This window comes from Glycine max, chromosome 2, assembly GCF_000004515.6.
Source record: "Glycine max cultivar Williams 82 chromosome 2, Glycine_max_v4.0, whole genome shotgun sequence".
NCBI lineage: Eukaryota > Viridiplantae > Streptophyta > Magnoliopsida > Fabales > Fabaceae > Glycine > Glycine max.
In genome coordinates, this window is record NC_016089.4 from 26,325,588 (window position 1) to 26,349,705 (window position 24,118).

At 33.2% G+C, this 24,118-nt stretch overlaps 1 protein-coding gene across 3 annotated transcripts; it reads left to right on the top strand.

The window, feature by feature from the left end:
* Positions 1–595: 595 nt before the first annotated feature.
* SDP6 (glycerol-3-phosphate dehydrogenase SDP6, mitochondrial) lies at positions 596–9,278 on the top strand. 3 transcript variants are annotated; one of them, XM_006575128.4, is made up of 7 exons: positions 596–1,196; positions 2,577–3,050; positions 4,533–4,864; positions 5,221–5,381; positions 5,595–5,853; positions 8,128–8,426; positions 8,875–9,278. In XM_006575128.4, coding segments are annotated over exons 1-7 (1,890 nt in total). In that variant the 5' UTR covers positions 596–832; the 3' UTR covers positions 8,876–9,278. The 3 variants fall into 3 exon arrangements, with proteins under 3 accessions (XP_006575191.1, XP_003519028.1, XP_040863056.1); XM_003518980.5 differs by lacking the exon at positions 8,875–9,278 and having other exon boundaries at positions 8,128–8,427; XM_041007122.1 differs by lacking the exons at positions 8,128–8,426; positions 8,875–9,278 and adding an exon at positions 7,811–7,937.
* Positions 9,279–24,118: the final 14,840 nt, after the last annotated feature.

Here is a 24,118-nt window from a genome sequence, read left to right on the forward strand (position 1 = left end):
ACCATGGTACAATGGTAGACTCTCACCAACTAAAAATTGCTTGTAGTCAGTCAGGGTTGCCAAGTTGGCTTGGTGACATTAGTCATAACTCAACACCTCACCCCCAAGAACAATAAATGTCCTACAATCATTTTCTAAGTACCAATTGTGGTCATCCAACAACTTCGAGGAGAGTCTCCTCAATGAACCTCCATATTCGGAGCGTCCTTCCTTTCGTAGTGGGACTTTGTTGCTTTTGGCACCTTGCGACGTCAAATTGACACATAGACTTGCTCCAAAATCATAGTCTTGAGAACCCATATCATCTTCATCACTTTAGGTGATAGTACCATTCGACATCCACTTCTATCAATATCAACATAGTTAAAATGCCCCACCCGACTCTCTTCAAGTTACACATTTTGGTGTCCCAACATGTACTTATGCTCGCTTGCATGTCTCTCAAAGACACTACTCTTTGGAAAGAATCCTAGAAAAATTTAATATTAATATTTAAGTTAACTAATTTTTTAATAATCATAATTTAAATCAATTCTCTTATAAATAGAGAGGGAAGAAGTATTTATTTATTTCATACTCAATACACCCTTGAATTTGAAAATACCATTACCTACTCACGCCTGTTTTTCGTCCATCGTAAACCATTCTTCAACTAGATTCACGATCATCCAATCTAACGATCCGTATCTATAGTAGTAATAGTAATGGGAATACTTATTACGACAGCGTGACTCGTGACCAAATTTTTTCTTTTCATATCATTTCCTCACCGGCAACGCAAAACAAGGCCCACCCCTCTCTCTCTTCATTCTAACTTCTTTAATTCCTTTCCATGACTCGCCTCAGGCGACTCGGAGCCGCCGTCGGAGCGGCCATGGCCACTGCATACGGCGGCGCCATCCTCGTCTCCACTCCGGTCTCTGCCAGCGACCACAGCGTCGGAGGGTCGCACCTCGCCGCCGTTCGGGAGAAGATCCACGACCCCTTCGCCGTCGTGCCGGCGAGAGAGGTCCAGCGGTCGGCGCTGACCGGCGCCAGCGCCGCGAACCCTCTAGACATGCTCGTCATCGGCGGCGGCGCCACCGGCTCCGGCGTGGCGCTCGATGCTGTCACCCGAGGGCTCCGTGTCGGTCTCGTCGAGAGGGAGGATTTCTCCTCCGGAACTTCCTCTCGCTCCACCAAGCTCATTCATGGAGGTACAAGCGTGGGTGCTCTCTCAGGAATCAAAATAAATCCTCATTGATTTTTCCTTTATTTTTATCCTCTTAGTAACTTTAATTTCCCTTAAATTATGAACTGTTTAAATTTCATTTTTAATGGTTAACGATTACATAAATTATGTATTTATTTTTATCTTTAATAAAGGATTAAAAATATACTGTATCTCTTGAATATAATACTAAGGGTCCTACTGGTTAAAGAATCAATAAATAGAAAGGTTTTATGGAAGGGTTGCATTAGTAATCATAAGTAGTGTACTATTACATTTTCTAATAAGAAAACTTTCTATAGGTTGAGGTTCATTAATCATTGTCCTTAGTATTTTCCTATAAGAAAAGAGTAAGTAGTCTTTGTACTGAAAGAGTTTTTCTACTTTAAAAGAATTCTTATTCTTTGATCCAATCGCAAATTGCCACTATAACTAACTTGAAAATCATAGTAATGATGATTTCTTAAATATGTTTTATTACTGGAAATATGATTGGACAACGGGGGCTTTGGAGAAAAATGTTTCATTCCAATGATGACAATTTCTGCCAACGCATGTTTAGTGGAAGTTATATGAATAGGTTGGAATGATACTTCCAAATCTTTGAAGTTGCAGAAGAGAGGCTACAAGTGGTGTTGGTGGTGGCACTGGAAGGCAGATCTTCTAGTTGGTTCCTGTAGTGGTGGTTGGTTTGTCTTATCCATCTCGGGGATTTTCAAACCTGTAGTACACGCAAGGTTCAACCATCAATTATGGAGAATCCCTATGAGTTGCGGTTAAAACAAATATCAATTGAAGAAGAATTTTAGGAGAAATTTGAGTTGTCATATGCTGGTCCCCTGAGGTGCACTAGCCTAGCATACCTCAGATAGTTTCTTGAAATTGGCTGATGGATGAAGTTAGGGCAGACTTGAACTTGTACTCGCTAAAATCTTTACTGGAGAGGATGGATCATGCGTAGAAATCGATAAGAAAAACTGGATATTAAACATAGAAAGGGGATAATTGGACAGTTGGAATATATAGTTGGTTAGATGATTAGTTAGAGAGGGGGAGAAGACAGTATAAATTATAGGAGGAGAATAAGGGTGAGTTTTAGACTTGGAGTGGAAATTATGAGGGAAAGCCCAGGTTTCTCGAGTTATTGGAGTGCAAGATTAAAAGAGGAGGGATGTAAAAGTGAGTGATGTATCAATTTAGAAATGACTGTTTTTCTTGGCACTTTAGATATTCACTGGCCATGAATTTCAGTCACTCTATAGGGAGATACTGTTGTCATTTTATGTCTTGCACACTTGTTTTTGTTTGTTTTATAAGTTGTAAGTACTTGTTGATCTAACATCTTAGCATTCGTGTAAACTCTTAGGTGTTCGTTACCTGGAGAAAGCTGTCTTTAAACTTGACTATGGCCAACTGAAGTTAGTATTCCATGCACTTGAGGAGCGCAAACAGCTTATTGACAATGCACCACACCTATGCCATGCTTTGCCTTGCATGACACCTTGTTTTGACTGGTTTGAAGTAGTGTACTACTGGATGGGCTTGAAAATGTACGATTTGGTCGCAGGAGCACGACTCTTGCACTTATCGAGATATTATTCTGCAAAAGAGTCTGTTGAGCTTTTTCCCACTCTGGCAAAGGAGGGAAAAGGTAGAAGCCTGAGGGGCACAGTTGTGTATTATGATGGGCAGATGAATGATTCACGACTTAATGTTGGATTGGCTTGCACAGCGGCATTAGCTGGTGCAGCAGTGCTGAACCACGCTGAAGTTGTATCCTTACTGAAGGATGAAGCCAGTGAACGCATAATTGGTGCACGAATTAGGGACAATTTAACTGGTAATACTTTCTTTTATTTCTATCTGTTACTATAGACATCCATTTGCATTTTTTACTATTTTTGATTATCGGAAATGGTTAGTTAGGTATGATATAGGATATTATATCTCTAATAAAATAAGGGATCTAGGACATTGTAAAGACAAATACACAATGTGAAGAATTATTTGTTGGAAGTCAATCCTTTATTCTTCTGCTGTTAATTTGTGACTTTAGTAAAAAAAAATGAAGGACAGTTTAGCAATATAACACTTGTCCCGTGTTTGATTTTAAAAATGATCATAGGAAAACACAAAAGAAAGGATGAAGTATGGAACAAAATCTAACATTTTTGTTATGTACCAAAATATGGGGAACTTTTTGTCCTGCACAATGTTATGAAAATGTCAAAATTACCTTACTTTTTCCCTCCATCTTATAAGCCTACTCTTTCACTCCCACACCAAAACACTAATAATGGTACTATCACACGTCTTTCTCTTTCATTTCATTCGAAAAACAGAAAAACCATTAAAGCATTAAAAACTTTTCAACCAGCTCAGTACATAACATATCCATGTTCCATGCTATAATAATTGTATATTTCCATTGTTCAAAAAATTCAGTGTTTATAAGGTTTTTTTTACTGTGTGCCCATGGGTTGGGCACATTATAAAGAGTTAAAAATAGAAAGATTTTATTGAAAAAAAAGTGTTAATTATATTGTATAAAAAACACAAAAATTCATTCTATACTTAAGTAATTTAGAACATTTAATATGATGTATTAAATGTATTCACACTATGTGTCCATGGGCAATAGTCAACCTCAACCCCTATAAAAAATTAAAATGATGTATTTAATTAGAATGTAAAAATAATTGAATGATAAATACTAGAATAATTTAAAATATCCAAATGTTCTCTATGTCTTGTCATAATGTAATAAAATAAACATTGTACAACACAAAGGGTATTATAGTAATATTCACATTGTTCTTTCTGGTACTTAGAGCATCTCCAATGGTGCATAATTGTACAACTCACTAAAGTTGCATAATTGTATTGTTCATAATTTTTGTGTAGGTCTTATCTTGACACATCATTTTTTTTTTGTAATTTTATACAACTTAAGCAATTATCCTTTCCAATGGTGCAACTCTAAGTAGTTCACCAAATAGGTCCCACCGTTCATCCTTCCTCACCAAATGGACCCCAATAAGTAACATTGCTTATTTGTTAGAGTAGGTTAAGCAATTTGCATTTGAGATGCTCTTATGCATATTATATGAAATGAAACAACACAGTGCAAAATTTCTTGTGTGGTGCATCAACCACCAAACAATAGATAATAAAAACTTGTGTTGTGACTCAGTTACTTATTCTGTGCTGTTCTGCTCGTACTCTCCCTCCATGTGCATCAAATGCATCTTAAGCTTAAAAATTATTTTCTTTTAACAGTTCAATAGTTCACTATATCTATTCATTATTTTGCATGTTGCAGGAAAAGAGTTTGATACGTATGCAAAAGTAATTGTGAATGCGGCTGGGCCATTTTGTGATTCAGTAAGAAAAATGGCTGACAAAAGTGCACGAGACATGATTTCTCCTAGCAGTGGTGTACATATTATACTCCCTGATTATTATTCTCCAGAGGGAATGGGCTTAATTGTTCCCAAAACTAAGGATGGACGTGTTGTTTTCATGCTACCATGGTTGGGACGAACGGTTGCTGGAACTACAGATTCCAACACTAGCATTACCTTTCTTCCAGAACCACATGAAGATGAAATACAATTTATATTGGATGCCATCTCTGATTACCTTAATGTTAAAGTATGATATTCTTGCCAACACAGGCAATTTTTAAGCACAATAGTTTTCCTTTTCTTTCTGCCTTTAAATGCAGAAATTAAATGATCCCATGCTTATTACATGCTTGTAAATATTTTAGGTAATCCTATGGAAAAGGAAAAAAAAAAGTAAATTGCTTCATATATCTGTTAGCTCCTTTGCTATAGAATTCAATCTTTTTATTTGTAGGATTTCCTCTTCATTTTAATTAACTGGCCTTTCCTCCAAAATCTCCAATTAAACCCAAGGAAAATGTTTTGAGTGAGCTGTCACTCAATCATGTCCTTTTACTATTATACCTCTCTATTTTAACTTTAACTAATGCTTTGAAAATTTAGGTCCGCCGCACTGATGTTCTTTCTGCCTGGAGTGGCATTCGCCCATTAGCGATGGACCCAACAGCTAAAAATACCGAGAGTATCTCCAGGGATCATGTTGTCTTTGAGGATCACCCTGGTTTGGTCACCATTACTGGTGGCAAGTGGACTACCTATCGAAGGTAATTATTCAATGGATCAAACTGAAAGTTGTTGAAATTTGCTTAGATGTTGTTTCTCCAGTTAGACATTATATGAATCATGTTAACCATTTGGTTAGTTCATTTAACTTGTATTTTACTTTTTTGTCCAATTTCTGCTCCATTCATTGTTCCCTTCCAGTATTGAATACTCCTATTGCACATTAATCTTATTCTGATTCCAATGTCTTTCAGCATGGCAGAAGATGCTGTCAATTCAGCTATAAAGTCTGGGAAGTTGACCCCCGCCAATGGATGTATCACCAACAATATCAGGATTGTTGGTGGTGAAGGGTGGGATCCTGTTTCCTTTACCATTCTTTCTCAACAGTATATGCGCATGAAAGTCACATATAGGGGTAAAGTTGTTCCTGGTGTGATGGACACTGCTTCAGCAAAGCACTTGTCTCATGCATATGGAACATTGGCTGAACGTGTTGCTGCCATTGCTCAGGTTAGCTTGTATATTTTTCATACTGTATATAGCAGTATATTCACTGGAACTTTTGAAAATGTCTTGTTGATTGATAAATTTTATTGAAAATTGGGTTTTTGATGGAGCCTAGTGGCATCAATTGATCCATGTGACTGACTGACCTATGGCTTCATTGTTTGTTGTAAACCATGAAGGAAATGAATATCAAATATTGGTGATGAATCTTAGAGATATAAAAATTATTCCTTGGCCCCTCTACCTATTGGCTTAAGCTTTTAGGACAGTTGACTCTTAACATAATATGGAAGTCTCTATGTCTGTGTGGTCAAGATTAGGATCTTTGCTGTTCCCATTTTTTGTAATTTAATTGAACTTTGGATTAAGTGGATTTGAGCATTGTCCATGGAGAATCCATTGGCTTGACTTATAAGGCATGTTTACCAATTTGGCCATGCTTTGAGCACAATGGTAGATACCCATTAGTTAGCTATTTGAATAATTAGTTAGTTGGGGGCTGGGGTAATTAGATAAATAAGGCATGTTTCCAATGGGTTGAGGGGGAGGAGATTTTATCTTGTGATTTGTCTTTTGAGAGGAAATTTAGATTGGTGAGGGAGAGTCCAAGCCTCTCGAAACTCCTAGGAATCATTTGTACTTTTTCTGTTAATGGAAATTTTCTTTCTATAATTCTGGTCCAGTTTGCATCACACATCAGGGTCTTGCATGCAAGGTTGTGAAACTCGAGAGTTTACATACACAAATACACTTGTGGATGGTTTGTAAACTTGTAGATTGTAAGAGTTTGCTTAATACAAAAATAATACCAAGAAATCCTAATGATAGTATCCAAACTAAATATAATACCATAAAATTATAAATATTCAACATTACAACTTCATAATAATGCAAACCAATGTAATAAAGTATGACAGAATAAGTGAAAATCTTACATAAATGACCAAATCAAAAGTTTGAAAGGTGAAAACTTATTGGTTCAAAAAAGTTCTTATAATTCTTGGCTTAGAACCTAACTCAACCCCACAAAATCGGCTTGTACGATAAGGATTGCCCAGTCATATAAGCACTACAATGGTCATATCTTTAGTCGATATGGGATCTCAACGCCATTTCATGCCTAGGACTGGACAGCTCAAGCATGGACAAATGTAGGGGACCCAATAACAACACCCCTTTATGCTTAGGAATAGACATCTTGAGTGTAAACAAATATGGGTGACCCAACAACATATCTAGGATAGGCTTCTCATATATCTTAGAATTTGAAAGGTGAGGATTGCTGTAGTCTTATAAGGATTATATTGACCATATGCCTAGTCAATGTGGGATCTTAACACCCTCATTGGAAATCTGAAACATGGACAAATAGGGGCAGCCCAGTAACAACACCCCTTCATGCCTAAAAATAGACATTTAAAGCATAGACGAATACGGGTAACCAAATAATGGATATAGGATAGACTCTGATTTTATTTTAAAATTTGGTTTTAAGGCTGAATTCAACCCCAACAAAACTGGTTTGTAAGGTGAGGATTTTCGAAGCCTTACTATTCTAGTTTGAGGTTTATAAAGCCTTGAACTCTCCAACTACAATGACTAGCTTTTGTGATATGGTTTTTTCAAGTTTGTTATTAAAATTATTCTAAAAACTTAATATTCTGGGATAAGCTGAGGTATTAATTGCCTCTGCTGGATGAAATCTTGGTGTCTTGCCTACAGAATTGAAACATCAAACATGTGACATATCACAGCATGTTCATGTGTGGGAGACTGACTAATCTCTGAGGTAACAAAACATTTTATTAAACTTTGATGTATTTTGTCTAATATATGCAGTCTTACAGATGTGACTTGACACTAGGAACTGGTCATATTTGAGATGTATTAAACATAGTTAGGACATGATGATGATAAATAGGGTTACTTACTCAATATTTCACTGTTTACATAATTTCAGCATGCCACTGGGCTTCTTAACCATGAAATGGTTTCTGGTTGATGTTATTTGTAAAAATAACCAGAAATAGGCTTCAACTTTGTTGTTTGACCTTGCTGGTTGTAAAAGATAAAAAAATCCATTACAAGGTAATTTGTTTCAATGCTTCCATCTTTTATTCTATTGACAAATCAAAATCCAACAGATGTGAATTTTAGATTTTACTAAATGGTGATAATTTTTCTATCTGAACACTGTGCTTTTGCAATTTATACAAGTTTTAGTCAGTTTCATGGTTTCATCAATGCCAAGGTTTATATTATATATTTTGTATGCAGAATGAAAATTTGGGCAAGCGACTTGCCCATGGTTACCCTTTTTTGGAGGCTGAGGTGGCCTACTGTGCCCGTCATGAATATTGTGAATCTGCGATTGACTTCATTGCTAGGAGATCTCGTCTTGCTTTCCTGGACACGGATGCAGCAGGACGGGCATTACCTCGTGTGATTCAAATATTGGCAGCTGAGCACAAATGGGACAAGTCAAGGCAGAAGGAAGAGATGTTTAAAGCTAAAGAATTTTTGGAGACTTTTAAATCCTCCAGAAATGCTCAATTCTATGATGGGAAGCACAATTAGTAAGTACTGCTATTCATCTATGATCTACCCATGAATTACATATAGAAACTGGGCTTAATTAACATTTTATCTCTCAGAATATACACCTCTCTTGGTTTTTGTCCCTAGAAAAAATAGTCGTTGGTTTTGATCTTTGTTAAGTTTTTTTTTTTTTTTCAGTTTTAGTCCTTAAATGTTACTGTTTTATCCCTATAAATTTGTAAACTTATATTTATCCCTCTTATAATGAATTTTCTTTTTTTAGTTTGTTATTTAGGAAACATCAGTTTTCTAATATCTGTTAGCCACATTATCACTGAATAAGAATAGAGACTAAAATAGAAAAAAAGGGACCAAATACAACAAAATATTTTGTATGAACTAAAGCCGAATGAGGTGTATATTATGTGTTATTTTTAAGTTCAGTTCAAAAGGGATGAATAATTTTAATTACATAATTATTTTCAGGCTCTGGATTTGACCAAGAAGGGAGTGACCTTCCAAACATGGTATTATTGCCTATAGTTTCCGTGGGTCAATAAAGGATTGCTGCTACGGTCAGTAGCATAATACATCTCAGAAGTCAATTATTTAGTGAATTTGTCAAAGCTGCCTGGCAAAATGCTTTCAAATTAGTGTTTTCTCCCAGTTCTGTGCCACGTTTTTTTGGAGCGATGTGAGTCACATTCGTGGGTTGTGGCTGTTGTTGGTATGGAAGATATTAATAAAAAAGAAGTGTATGGTGAAAAGGTAAAGAAAGAGAATGTGACAGAGGACCTCTTGTGAAGAGATCCTTTTTTTTTTTCTCTTTCAAACAAGTCCTTCGGAAAAATATTGTCCATTTATTGGTTTAGACTTTTCATTGTTGTAAATATTTGGTGGGACATTCTGAAATTAACTTGAAATATAAATAGATATAAATTAAAATTATACTAGGAACAAAGCCATAGAATTGTCTTAAAAATCAAGATATTTAAAATCTGTTATTATTATTAGAAAATATATTTTTACTATTTTTGAGTTACGTGCATATATTTGATGAGGTGAGTCATAATTTCAGACCTATCAAGTGTATATGTATTATGATACTATTTTGAACAAATCCTCTTTTACCGGTTGAAATTGATTAAAAATAACAAAATTTTGTGGAATAGAGATCCTCTAAAGTAAAATGGTGCGCACTATGCAGTAAAGTAACTAAGTTATTGGTCAATACAACACCTAAAATGTAGACTACTTCAAACCAGATTCATTCTTTATAGTACTCATATTTCTCTTTTTTTTTTTTTGAATATGTACTGTTGACTTTTTAGCTCTTGTTTTTTTTTTTTTTTAATTAAACACCATCTTCAGTGAAGTATGATCGAAAAGTTAACGAATAGTTTTTTTCAACTTAAATTATTCAATTGAAGGTCCTATTTGTTAAATGATATAATAAGTTTTGAGGATCTCCTCTCAGTGCCGTGTCCCATATTATTATATTTGATTATTCTTTCTTGTAATCTTGGCGTTTTCAATAAATTTTAATCGATTGAAGAGTTTGTGTTTAAAATAATGTGTTGAAGAGTTGTTCTTAAGACTTACATTATTTATTGAAGTTTATTGGAAATTCGAACTTATGAGGAAATTTGTTAAATGGAAAGTGAACCTTATAGTTATGTTAGTCTTATTAAAATTCAGTTAATAATTAAGACTATATTAAAAAGAATTTATTTAAAAGTATTAGGTGTTCTTTGATTTGAGTTTTTTTATTTTCATTTTTAATTATAAAATTGTCATTTTATTTTTAATCTTTTTGGTTTCTTTCATGTATGATTGTGTAAAAAGTAGAAGGAAAGAAAAATATGTATATAAAATAATATAAATATCTTAAATAAAACATGAAATGTAATATAACTTAAATTTTAAAGTTTTTTTTTTCACTTTAGTTTTTTTTCTTATATGTGAAAATCAAAGACAATGTTAGAAGATCCATAGTGTTAGGAGATCTATAACAGCTCATATTCTTATTCAACCAACCGAGTTAAACTTGTTGACATTTTCATTTTAGTTTAAAAGTAACTTTTATATATATATATATATATATATATATATATATATATATATATATATATATATATATATATATATATATATATATATAAAGTTGGGCCTAAGTCATTATGAAAATATATTTGACTTTGTATAATAAAAGACATTCCCTTTTTTATCTACTTTTGGAGAGAAGATAAAAATGACATGAGACCTATGTGCAAAAGTTCTTCCTTTTTTTGTCTCCTTCAACCAAAGGGAAGATTAAAAATTTGAAATTTTCTTGTTTCTTTAATTAATTCTCTCACTTTTTTGCATCTCAAATGAAGCCTAAAAATAATATCAATAAAGATAATAAACACTAACACATATGAATTATTTATTTTAATGATCTGGATATGATAATTGGAATTTAAAATATTAAGAGCGTAATTGCCAGTGAAGACATATAGATAATGTAAATATTAAATTTTATGTGGATCAATGTTAGTTGACACAAGTGATAATGACTTGAATTTCTTAATCAGGTGGTTAAAGGTTTAAATTCTAGTTTCAGGAATGAAATAAACAATGTTGAGAGGAAAGTATCCACTTAGTGTGCCTCAAGGTCTATGATAAAAATTAATCACTTCTTTCGATAGTGAATATTTCAATGTATAAAATATATATAGCAATATAAAAAAAATTTGTAACCATATGCTATGTTTTATTAAGTTATTTATTACTAATATTTAGTTTATCATGATCATCATTATCATTATTATTACTAGGTTTTGACCCATATGTTGCATGGGATTAACAATTTTAGATTTTTTAATTGAATTTTGTATTGTATATATAATATAATGTGTTATACTTTTATAAATAATTTATATACTAATGACATCACGTAAAATGTTAATCTCCTTGAATTAAGTAAAAAAATATAAACTTTTATAGATAAAAAAATTGATCCCTATGTTCTAATTAATATATATATATATATATATATATATATATATATATATATATATATATATATTATTTTCATATGTTAAGATATATCAATGTATAAAAAAAAAATATTTTTCATGTAGAAGAAAATCATGAATAATTTATTTAAGTAAGAAGATAATAAAGAAAACAAATGAATAGTTGTTTACTTAAGAATCAATTTTAGATACTAATTTTATGTGAAGAAAATGCTAGTGATTATGTTGATATTTGAATTCTATGTAATTAAATATTAAATATATATTAATTATGTGAAAGAAATATTAACTTTGTTTGGAAAAAAAATCACTAAAAAAGTTTATTCATGTGAATTCAATACAATTTTCCTACTTGTTTTTAGGAAAAATATTCATTCTGGTGTGTTATATTTTATACCATAAGTTAAGTTTAGATTTTTCTTCATATTTTAATAAAAAATATTCATCTCCATTTTTTTTTTTTTATTTTACTTTCTATGATCATAAAATAAAACAAATTAGTAAATTATTTTAATTAGGAAATAGAAAAAAATAAAAAAATACATTAAGATTTAATTATTATAATAAAAAATAGAATTTAAAAATAATAATTTAGATATTAATATTACGTCAGGTAAATTGTTTATTCTCATGAATTAAATATAAAATTTTCTACATGCTATTATAAATAAAAACATTTATCCCAATCTATTATAATTTATATATAATTTATTTTAATATATTGTCACATACATATCAATGTATAAAAAAATTAAAAATTATCCATCAAGAAGAAAATAATGAAAAATTTATTTTAAGTGGGAAGATAATAAACAAAAAAATGAATAACCATTTATGTAAAAACAAATTTTAGACACTAATATTTTGTGAAGAAAATAATAGTTATTATATTGATATTTTATTTTTAATATGTAATTAAATATGAATTAATTATGTAAAATAAATTTTAAATTTTTTATAAAAAGTTTATCATTGTGAAATTTGTTAGAGATAAGAAGAGCAACATGAAGACTAAGCTTTGGAGCTTGAAGAAGTTTTGTCTTTTTACATACCTAACTCTTTGAGTGATATTTGTATTGATTGTTGCATCTTTGTTTCCATCTTTCATATGTACATCATGCATCATCATGCAGAGGTAGGAAGATTGTTTTTAAGAAACTTCTTCAATGCATAAAACTCTCTGTTTTAATCGATTACAAGATTGTTCATAATCAATTACACAAGTGTTTGTAGTTTACAGGGAGATTCTAGTTCCGGTTTAATTGATTACCAATTAATTGGAATTGATTACATAGTTCAATTGAGACCATGTTTGATTTTTCATGAGCCTCTGCTTTAATAGATTACCAACTGATCGTAATTGATTACTTCGTTCTCAAAGGTGTTCCCAAAAGTGATCAAAAATACTTTAATTGATTACATCAAGAATATAATCGGTTACATTGTTCTTGAAAGTTTTTCAAATGTTGGGAAGAACACTTTTATCAATTGAAATGATAATATAATCGATTACTTCTTCGAAATAATCAATTATAGGTGGTTATAATTGTTCTCTCTATAAATAATCACCTTGTGTTCTCACTTTAGAGAAGAAAGAAGAGAGAAGAAAAAATGCTTAGAATAAGTGTGTAACTCACAACTTCTAGACTTCATTTTTCTAAAGCTCTCATGGTAAAAGTGAGTTGTGAATTACTTGTGATATCAAGAAGAGGCTCATTCACTCAAGCAAAGGTTCTTGCGTGTGATTGATCAGGTTGTGTCTCTCTTTGACTCATTTTTTCGTGTGTTTTACATGTTAGCATATACATGAATTTCATAAAGCATACTAGAATAGGTTTTTCTAGTTTGGGCTAAAGGGTAGGTTTCTCTTAGACTCTTATTCACAAAAGACCTTAGGGTTAGGTACCTTAGTCTCTTTTTTTTGGAGTAGGAACTGAGACTAATTGTGATTACTTGTAAGAATTCTATATGCATAGTAAAAATCTAATTTGGTTTGGATTAGATAATTGGAGTAGCTTTTCTAGAGATAGAGAGTGAACCAGTATAAAAATTGGTGTACATCTTCTCTTGATCTTATCTTTCTTTCTTATTGTATTCTTGATCAATTTGCTGAAGTTTAAAGAAAATATCTTTTGAATAAGAACTTTAACAAAAGGATTTTGTGTTAAGGGTGATTGATTAAACATTGGTTTTAACAAAAGTTTGTGATACGATCCTTGGAAAATAAATTTTTTCAAAACTCTATTTGTTTGTTTGATTTGATTTAGAACCAATTCACCTCCCTTTTTGGTTTGCGAGTTCCATCATCTTTTTCAATTGGTATCAGAGCTACATCTTGAAAGTTTCTCAAGATCACATTTTTTCTAAATGGGCTCTACACAAATCACTTTCAAAGAGGGTGCCTCTCTCAACCGACCTTTATTGTTTAAGGGAGAACATTTTTTGTTTTTGCAAAAAAGAACGTAAATCTTTATTTAGTCAATTGATCCCAGTGCATTGAATGCTATTGTTAAAGGACATTTTATACCAACTAAAGAAGTGAATGGTGAATTAGTGCCTAAAGAATGTGATGAGATGAAAGATGATGAGAAAAGAAAAGTGCAAGATGATAAAAAAGTTAAAAACATTTTAACTTCTAGTTTATCTTTTGATGAATTTTTTCATATTGCAAGGTGCAAGAGTGCAAAGGAAATATGGAAAATGCTTGAAGTCACTCATGAAGGCACTGCAGATGTAAGAAGAGCAAGAAAACACACTCTTGTATCTGAATATGAAACTTTTTGAATGAAGAATGGAGAAACCATTTCAGAACTTCAAACAAGATTCACCCATATTGTGAATCACCTTCTTGGTCTTGGAAAAACGTTTGAAGATGATGAGCTGAACATCAAAATCCTCAACTGTCTTACAAGAGCTTGGGAACCAAAGATCACATCGATAAAGGAATCCAAGGACTTAGCATCAATGTTGATGGAAGCTCTCTTCAGAAAATTGCTTGCATATGAACATGAGTTGATTCAACAATCTCATGCAGAAGAAACATAAAAGAAAAGAAAAGGAATTGCACTCAAAGTTAGTTCTTCAAAGGAAGATTACAAAGAAATCTCTAGTAATGACGAAGATGCAAAGAATTTAAGCTTGATGGTGAAGAAGTTTGGAAATTTTCTAAAGATCCAAAGACAAAAAATTCTCTAAACCTTCAAAAAAGATAGAAAGCAACAACAACACCTTCACGTGCTTCGAATGTGGGAAGCAAGGTCACATTAAATCCGAATGTCCTATATACCTTAGAAAACAATTTGTTGAAAAGAAAGGAAAGAAGGATAGAAAACAGAAAAAGGCCTAGATAGCTTGGGAAGACAATGCATCCACATCTTCTGATTCTTCTAGTGAATAAGAAGTTGCAAATGTGTGCTTGATGGCAAATTTAATGGATGACTCCATAACCATTGAAGAAACTGAGGTAAATTCTGAATTTGAAGAAGTTTTTGAAGCATTTAATGAAATGCATAAAGAAGCGCAAAGGCTTACTGTTTCAAACAATAAGCTGAGAAGCGATCTAAAATTGCATATCACTAAATTGGCTTCAACACAAAGTGAGCTGGATAAACTGAGACAAGAAAATGAAAAACTCATTTCAAGCTATAAAGCCATTGGTTGTGTTTGTGCTTCTACTTCTCTTAATATGGATGATTACAAAATCTTTTTAAATTGAGTTTGAAAAGTTCAAAAAGGATCACTATGAAGAACGTATGAATTTGAAAACTGAGCTTTCCTATCTTAAAGATCTGTTTAGAAAAATGAACAAAGGAAAAAGTGATCATAGTCACTTGCTCAGTGTGTAAAAGCATACTACCGATAAGATTGATTTGGGGTATAACAAGCAAACTACCTTTTCTAAGAAAACCAAGTTTTCTACCTCCAAAAAGGTGAACCCAAACAAAGTCTCCAAAAAGAAAAACATAGTGCATTCTAAGCCTAAAGCAAAGACTTGTCATTATTGCATGACAAGAGGACACATGTTATAAATGTTATGTTAGGAGATTTGACGTTCTTAGAGGTAAATGTGTTTGGATTCCTAAATATTTAATTGAGGAAATTAACCCCATTGGACCCAACCTTAATTGGGTACCACCTCTCTCTAATTGGTTTTGTCTTGTAGGTGTGCCTAAAAGCAACAGACTCACTATGGTACTTGGATAGTGGCTGCTCTAGGCACATGATGGGTGACAAGTCCAGACTTACTGACTTTGTGTCAAAGGAAGGAGGATATGTCACTTTTGGAGACAACAATAAGGGAAGAATTATGGGAGAAGGAAACATTGTAAATCAGCACAAGACTCAAATAAAAAATGTTCAATATGTTAATGGACTTAAGCATAATCTCTTAAGCATAAGTCAGCTATGTGACAAAGGCTTCAAAATTGAATTCTATAAGAATTGTTGTCTCATTTGTGAAGCAATATCTGGTGAGGTTGTTCACATAGGTACAAGAATAGGTAACATCTACATGTTGAATACTGAACATGCATCATTTGATGAACTTAGTTGCTTGGTAAGTAAGATTGATGATTCTTGGTTATGGCTTCGTAGGGCTGCACATATGAACATGCATAATCTTAATCATCTAGTTAAAAAGGACTTAGTGATTGGTATTCAAAAACTCAAGTTTGAGAAAAATAAATTGTGTGAACCATGTCAAAAAGGGAAACAAGTTAAAAAATATTTTCAAAGTAAAAATGTTGTTTCTTCTTCAAAACCCCTTGAACTACTTCATATAGATTTATTTGAACCTTCAAGAATTATGAGTTTAGGTGGCAACTACTATGGCTTAGAAATTGTAGATGATTATTCAAGGTTCACTTGGACTTTGTTTTTTAAAACCAAAAATGAAGCTTTTGATACTTTTCGCAAACTTGCCAAGGTTATTCAAAATGAGAAAGGTCTTAATATTGTTTCAATTAGAAGTGATCATAGAGGTGAATTTCAAAATGATTATTTTGAAAAGTTTTGTGAAGAAAATGGAATTCAGCACAATTTTTCTACCCTAAGAACACCTCAACAAAATGGTGTTGTGCAAAGGAAAAATAGATCCCTTGAAGAAGGAGCTAGAACTCTTCTAAATGAAACAAAGCTACCAAAGTACGCTATGAGTACTATTTTCTATACTTTAAACAGGGTTCTTATAAGACCTATTCTAAAGAAAACTCCTTATGAGCTTTACAAAGGAAGAAAACCAAATATATCTCATTTAAGGGTTTTTGGATGTAAATGTTTTGTTTTAAACAATGGAAAAGAATATCTCAACAAATTTGATGCAAAAGACGATGAGGCTATTTTTCTTGGTTATTCATTGCAAAGCAAAGCATATAGATGTTTAATAGGAGAACTTTGTGTGTGGAAGAACCTATACATGTTGTGTGTGATGAAACTAACTCTATTGTTCAAGAAATTTCTTTGGAAGATGAAGATATAGGTTTTCAGGATAAGGATATTGCACTTGAAGATGAAACTAAAGTTGAAGAGCTAGAACAAAGCAAAGAAATCACTATCACACCTCCTAAAGATCTCCCAGAGAATGGAGAACTCAAAAAGACCTCTCCGTGGACAACATTATTGGCGAAATATCAAAAGGAGTATCTACTTGCTCTAGACTCAAGATTTTATGCAATAGCATGGCTTTTGCTTCTCAGATTGAACCAAGAAACATAGATGAAGCTTTGTGTGATGAGCATTGATTGTTGGCTATGCATGAAGAATTAAATCAGTTTAAAAGGAATGAAGTGTGAGATTTAGTTCCTAAACTTTCCTCTCGCAAGTCAATCGGAACCAAATGGGTGTTTCAAAACAAACTTGATGAATCAAGCATCGTAGTAAGGAACAAGGCCATATTGGTTGCAAAAGGATACAACCAAGAGGAAGGCATTGACTATGATGAAACCTATGCACCCAATGCAAGGTTGGAAGCCATTAGGTTGCTGCTTGGTTTTGCATGTATTATGGATTTCAGGTTATACCAAATGGATGTGAAGAATGTTTTTCTCAATGGATACATTGAAGAAGAGATATATGTAGACTAGCCTCCTGGTTTTGAAGACTTCGAACATCCTAATCATGTTTACAAGCTGAAAAAGGTTTTGTATGGTTTGAAACAAGCACCTAGATTTGGTTGAAAGACTGAGCAATTTCTTAATTGAACAATCTTTTGTAAGAGGTCAAGTTGACAAAACATTATTTATCAAGAGATTAAACAATGAGTTGTTGATTGTGAAAATTTATGTTGATGATAAAATTTTTGTTGATACTAATGAAACTTTGTGTAAAGAATTTTCCAATTTTATGCAAAAAGAATTTGAGATTTCTATGATGGGAGAATTGAACTTCTTCCTTGGACTTTAAGTCAAGCAAATGGAACATGGAACCTTCCTATGTCAAACAAAATACTGTATAGAACTAATTAAGAAATTCAGCATGGAAAAGTGAAGAAAAGCATCAATACCAATGGCAACATCCACTTATTTTGACATAGATGAAAAATGTAAATCAGTGGATGAATCAAAGTTTAGATGTATGATTGGCTTACTTCTTTACTTAACCGTTAGCCGACCATATATTATGCTTAGTCTTTGCTTGCATGCAAGGTATCAAGCTAACCCTAAGGAATCTCACTTAACAATTGTTAAAAGGATCATTAAGTACCTTAAGGGCACAACCAATGTTGGTTTGTGGTATCCCAAATGTACCTCCTTAAATCTATTTGGCTTTTCAAATTCTAACTTTGCAGGATGCAAGCTAGATAGGAAAAGCACAAGTGAGACATGCCATATCTTAGGAGGCTCTCTTGTATCTTGGAACTGTAAGAAACAACTTGTGTAGCACTATCCACTTCAAAAACAGAAAACATTACAACTAGAAGTCGTTGTGCTCAAAGTCTCTGGATGAAATAATAGCTGGAAAACTTTGGAGTAATCCTTGATCACATTCCTTTGAAATGTGACAACACAAGTGCTATTAATTTGTCTAAAAATCTTGTCATGTATTCTAAACCAAACATATAGAGATAAGACATCATTTTCTTAGAGATTATGTATCAAAGGGTGAATGTTGCATTGAGTTTGTTGGTAGTGAACATCAACTAGCTGACATCTTTACTAAACCTCTTGCTAGAGATATGTTCTTCTTTATTAGGAATGAACTAGGCATCTTAGATGGATCTAGTATTGAATGATGTTATGATGTAGTACATGTAGCTTGTTATATATGCTTTCTATGTCTGATATTTTCTTCAATATCTTAGTATGTTGATACGTGGTTGAATATCTTTTTCTAAAAATACATGTTTTACTTTCTCATTTTGTGTTTTTCATTGTTTTAATTAATTACATTCTCATGTTAATCATTTACATTGTGTTGTTGTGTGGTTATTAGTTTTTGAAACCTTTTATTTTAATCGATTACCCCATGTTTTAATCAATTACCATACTTGCTTTTGTTGTGTTATTGTTTAAGGTTCTTTGTTGTAATCGATTATTGCTTTGTTTTAATCGATTACATGTTTGGCTTAAAGCTTTTTCTGGCATTGTGTTCTGTTGTAATCGATTACTGCCTTGTTTTAATTGATTACATGCTATTTTGGGCTTTGTGTTTTGTTTTAATCGATTACCTTACATTTTAATCGATTACAAAAGCCTCAGGGGGAGTTTTTCTAGCATATTTAATTGATTACACTTGCGTTTTAATCAATTAGCCATATCAGCTTTTTGGTTTTGGGTGAAAACAAGGGCCAACTTAATCAATTACTATGTAACTTTAATCGATTACTTGCGTGATTTTTGTTTTTTGTGTGCAATCCATTACATCTCTTTGTCTTCACCTCATCAACCACCATTATTACTGAATTTACTCCCGCCACCCATCTCAACCAACCAAATTGCCTCAACCTTTCTTTATAAGACAACCTTCCCCTATTGACAAATCACATCAGCACCTCCTCTAAAACCTCCTATTACAATCCTTCTCTAAACCCAAACATCTTCTGCTCTCAAACCCTTTGTTTGCTCTTTAAGATGGCGAGCAATCCTTCAAGAACACAGAAGAAAGCAAAAATTTCCAAGAGGAAGCAAAGTGAATGCTCATAGGCCGCTCTCAATCGTTTGGACATATGGTTCACAGATAAAAGTAAGAAGAATAATTACAAGATGATATATGTTGTCAAAAACATGAGGATCCCCAAGTATTTGGACTTGGAATGGTTTTCTCAACAAGGGCTCAACTTTCCTAATCTGCTAGAAGCACAAGGATTGTCAAAGCTGGTGGAGATGAAAGAAACTTTTTATCCAAAGCTAGTTAAGGTTTTCTACACCTGTGCACATGCTACCTTGAAGGTAACCTCTTCTCTACTATTAATGGAGTAGATATTGTCATTGATGCTACTGTGTAGAAGGAAGTAGCTGGTCTGGACATGGGTGGAGTCCGTAAGTTTGATGAAATGCCTGATGGGTACAACAAGATGTAGACTTATAGGGGAATACTTCTTGACCCAGTTAGGAACTTGAGGAATTGCTTAGGAGTTGGTGGACTAACTAATGAAGACAAAATGTTAGTTTACCTCATTACCTACATTCTCACACCAAGGTCATGCAATCATGCTCAGGTAATAGATGATGATCTACAAATTGTTTATGGTCTAAAGTCAGGTATCAAGATGAATTGGGTACTATTGATTGAAGACATTATGCTGAATAGTCGCCACCTGGTGGATTACGAATTTCCTTATGATGTGCTTGTCTCAAGATTTATTAACTACTTCAATGTTGATGCCTCTAATGAGATTGTGGACTTTACCAAATACATCTCAAGAGGTTGGGAATGAGGTTTGTTCAGCATGAATGGATAATGGCTAGAGAGCCGACAGTTGGAAACTTTGACCGGATGGAAGAAGATGCTGAAGCTAAAGCTCCACAAGAGCCTGCACATCAATGAAGTCCCTTTGAGTCACTTATGATTTGGAAGATGAACGCTATGTTATAACGAATGTCAAATTGTTCAAAAAAAAAATATACTAGGGAATTCTGTAGCCCAGGATTAACCTAGGTCGAACTCAAAAATATGATTAAATATGATTCCTAAATTCATTCACTTATAAATAGAAATGGGGGAATTTTATCGAACAGTTTGTAGGCGACTATAAAGGAATGCAAAAACACACAAAAATAGAGTTCAAGAAACAGAACATACCAAGAACAGAACACAAAACAAGATTAAAATCAGCAATCCGATTCACCAAAAAATGCAAATAGAATTATCACAATTACTACAAATGATGTTCAATGTGAAAGTTCACTCAAATGCATTAGAGAAAGTTCAACCAAATCAATCTTTAAATTGTTTGAAATCACAAATTAGAGTGGACAGTCATCCAAATAATCTGTGATTAATTTTTGAAATTAGGAAATGAATCCATAACCTAATCCATTTTCAATCCTAAACATAATCACAATCATGAAAAATGAAAATAGGATTGAAGAGAAAGAAGAACATTCACAAAGAGTAGAAAAACAAAACCAGAACTCAAATTTAGCCTTGCTCGGAGTAGATCCTTGGATTGATTAATTGTTTAGCCCTCCATGATCATCACCAATGGAGAAACCACAAAATTTGGTGCAAGAAAATGGTAGAATGGAAGTGAAAAGATAAAGAAGAATGGGGAACAATTGAGAGAAAAAAGAGAGAAAAAAGAAAGCTTGCACAACAAGTTTTGTACAAAAAGAAGTTCAAGTTAAGTGAAGTGAAGTTCAATCACTAACTAACTAACACTAATATATAGAGTGTTAGTAAATAACTAACTAACTAACTATCTAACTAAATAACTACCTAATTAAACTAATTACACAAAACAAAAGCCCAAACTCGTAGCCTAATTATTCAAGTGCAGAAGCTTTGACTTCCAACTTAATTTGACCCTCAAAATGGGAGAATTGACCAAAGCTTATTTCTAACAAAATTGAAGATCTTTTTCTCAGATTTCCAGGGACTAATCACACGTTTCATTTGGAGTTCTGTAGTTTCTTCTAGGCCCTGCACCAAACAGATAGGTCAAATAAGCACAAAATCTGAAATTTGGCTACAATTCTCAATTAAGCTCAATCATTTGCCTTAGACCAAAACTGAGTTAAGGAGTCAAAGAGATGTCAATTGACACTACTGCAAAATGTAGATTTAACATTGTCAGATTGACATCGGTTTTTAACAAAACCGATGTTAAGATAAACGCGGTGGCATAATTATAAATAATGTGTATTCGTTAACATTAGTTTTCTGAAAACATGATGTTAATGAACCGACATTAACATCGGTTCTTGGAAAACCAATGTTAACATTAACTCATAAACATTGGTTTTTCAAGAACCGATGTTAATGTCGATTCATTAACATCAGGTTTTCAGAAAACCGATGTTAACGTATGATAAGTTAACATCTGTTTCTTCCAGAAAACTGATGTTAGCATTAACATCATTTGGTTAACATTGGTTTTGTATTAAAAACCAATGTTGGACTTACATTTTAAAATATCAAAACGTGAGCCCTATTTTGCTTGCGCTCTCTTCTTTTCAATCTAAGCTTTTTCTTTGTGACTATATCTGTCTGTCTCTGCAACCTTATCGAGACCGTGACACCTCACCACCTTACCTAGGTACGTTTCACGACTCTTTCTTCTCTTTAACATATTGTATTGAATATCATGGGTGTGCTTGGCTCACCTCGCATGGCTGAGTTTTTGCCAAGTGCCATGTCGAAGTGGCATGGCATGGCCTCGACTATGGTGGCCGCATGGCTGAGTTCTGATAATAACATTTAGTAGGTTAATGTGCTAGATTTGTTGTAGTAGTAGCAATGTTTAGGGAATTTTCACTTTTGTGCAACAACATGCTTGTTTAGGCTTTAGAGTTGTTGTATTTGAACTAGGCTTATTTACTACCCAGAGAGTCAAATGGACCATCAACATCGAGTAACTCAGTGATGGAGTTGGGCTTAGAGAGGGAGGACTGAAAAGCAGCATAATGTTGCTAACAATGAAAATCATAGAAAACTCCATATCTTCCTTGGCTATTGGTTTATCCTACCTTAGGGGTGCCCATTTGAAACTTGTCTATGTTGTTAGTTCCCCACCTTTTCGTTCTAAACATGATTGTTAACCTCCCATATAAAAACACGAATCCTTTGGGGAACTTTGAACTTCCAATTCATCCAGTCTTTGGTATGCACTAGCCACTTCAAACTCTCCTAATTTATTACCTGACCAATTTTCATGTCATCCACTTCATAAGGAGGAAGAATAGGTTTGATCACCTCTATAACTTCGTAAGGGATATACTCCAAATAAAAGAGCAAAATTCCAAGTACCATAAATGTCATTAAATTGACTCACAGTCGAATTTTGAACCTGGATATTAGCAACCACATCCTTAAGCCTCAAGTATTCATTAATCCACTCATCACTCTGCATATTAACAACATTTCCATTGCCCATAGACCAGACCTCTTGCATCTCTAATTCCAGCCAAATTTTCTCAAGAACTTTAGGCAACATCGTGAACCCTCCATTGAATTTTTTGAATCTCATTCAAAATGCTCTTAGGAGTGGGAATAGTCATCATCAATGAAACTTTAAGGCCAAAATGTTGCTAACAATGAAACTTTAAGGTGCCCATTTGATAAAAAAAGGCCAAAGTGGAAAGAATCCTGAAATACATTTGAGTGAAATACATCAGGGGTGCTTGTGGGGTAGTGAATGGAGCCAGAAAGAAGTATCCTTCTCTGTCCATTGATGATGATAGCCTTATGGTCATAGGACACAGAAGCTGAAGCTTGACCAAGTAGTGAACATGCAAACACCACCAAGAGAGATAGGGAGATCTTGCTAATCTATGTAGCCACATATTTCTATACATGAAAATTGAAGCCACCATATTGCAGAAGAACCAAAATGTGTCTATCTTATCTATTTTGGTAATTCATTTTCTTTATGAAATAGGCAAAAGGAGAACTAAATATCAGACCTTACTGCAGAAGAACCATAAAAGGGCAAATGACAGTAGCAATTTTTTGTTTTCATATGTTTTGATCATTTGATGCGTGTTAAGATAAACCATATACATTGTTCATGGACCTAGCACCAATATAAAATTTTGTATTTTCTGCAAAATGTGATATATATCCTTGCTGTGGCAGTATGGCCCATGGCTAATTGGCCTATGCTTTTTATTTTCAAGTTATCATTTACTACTGCTAATTGGCCTTGCTGTGGAAGCTCTTTGATTATAGAAACTCCAGGTACGTACGTACGGACTAGTATGTATATATATTATCACACACTACTCTTTTGACTTTTGTCTCAGTATTTATATACACATATACTAGTACCATACTTATATATATACATGTATATGTGTAAATCACATTCTTACGTTGTTTTCTATCCTAATTCCTAACTAGTAGTGCCTGTAGTTTATGTACGGAGTATGTGGGAGTGTGTTAGAGAGAGAGTGCGTGTATAAGAACTGAGAGGATAAGGACGAAGATTAATTAGACGTAATCTCATGATGGGTTTGGAACAAAAACCTCATTTCACTCGCTTATGGTTCTAATTTTATGGAAATTTGATAGTAGTTTATTGAAGTTTCCATGAAAGGTTAGTTGTGATGGGAGAA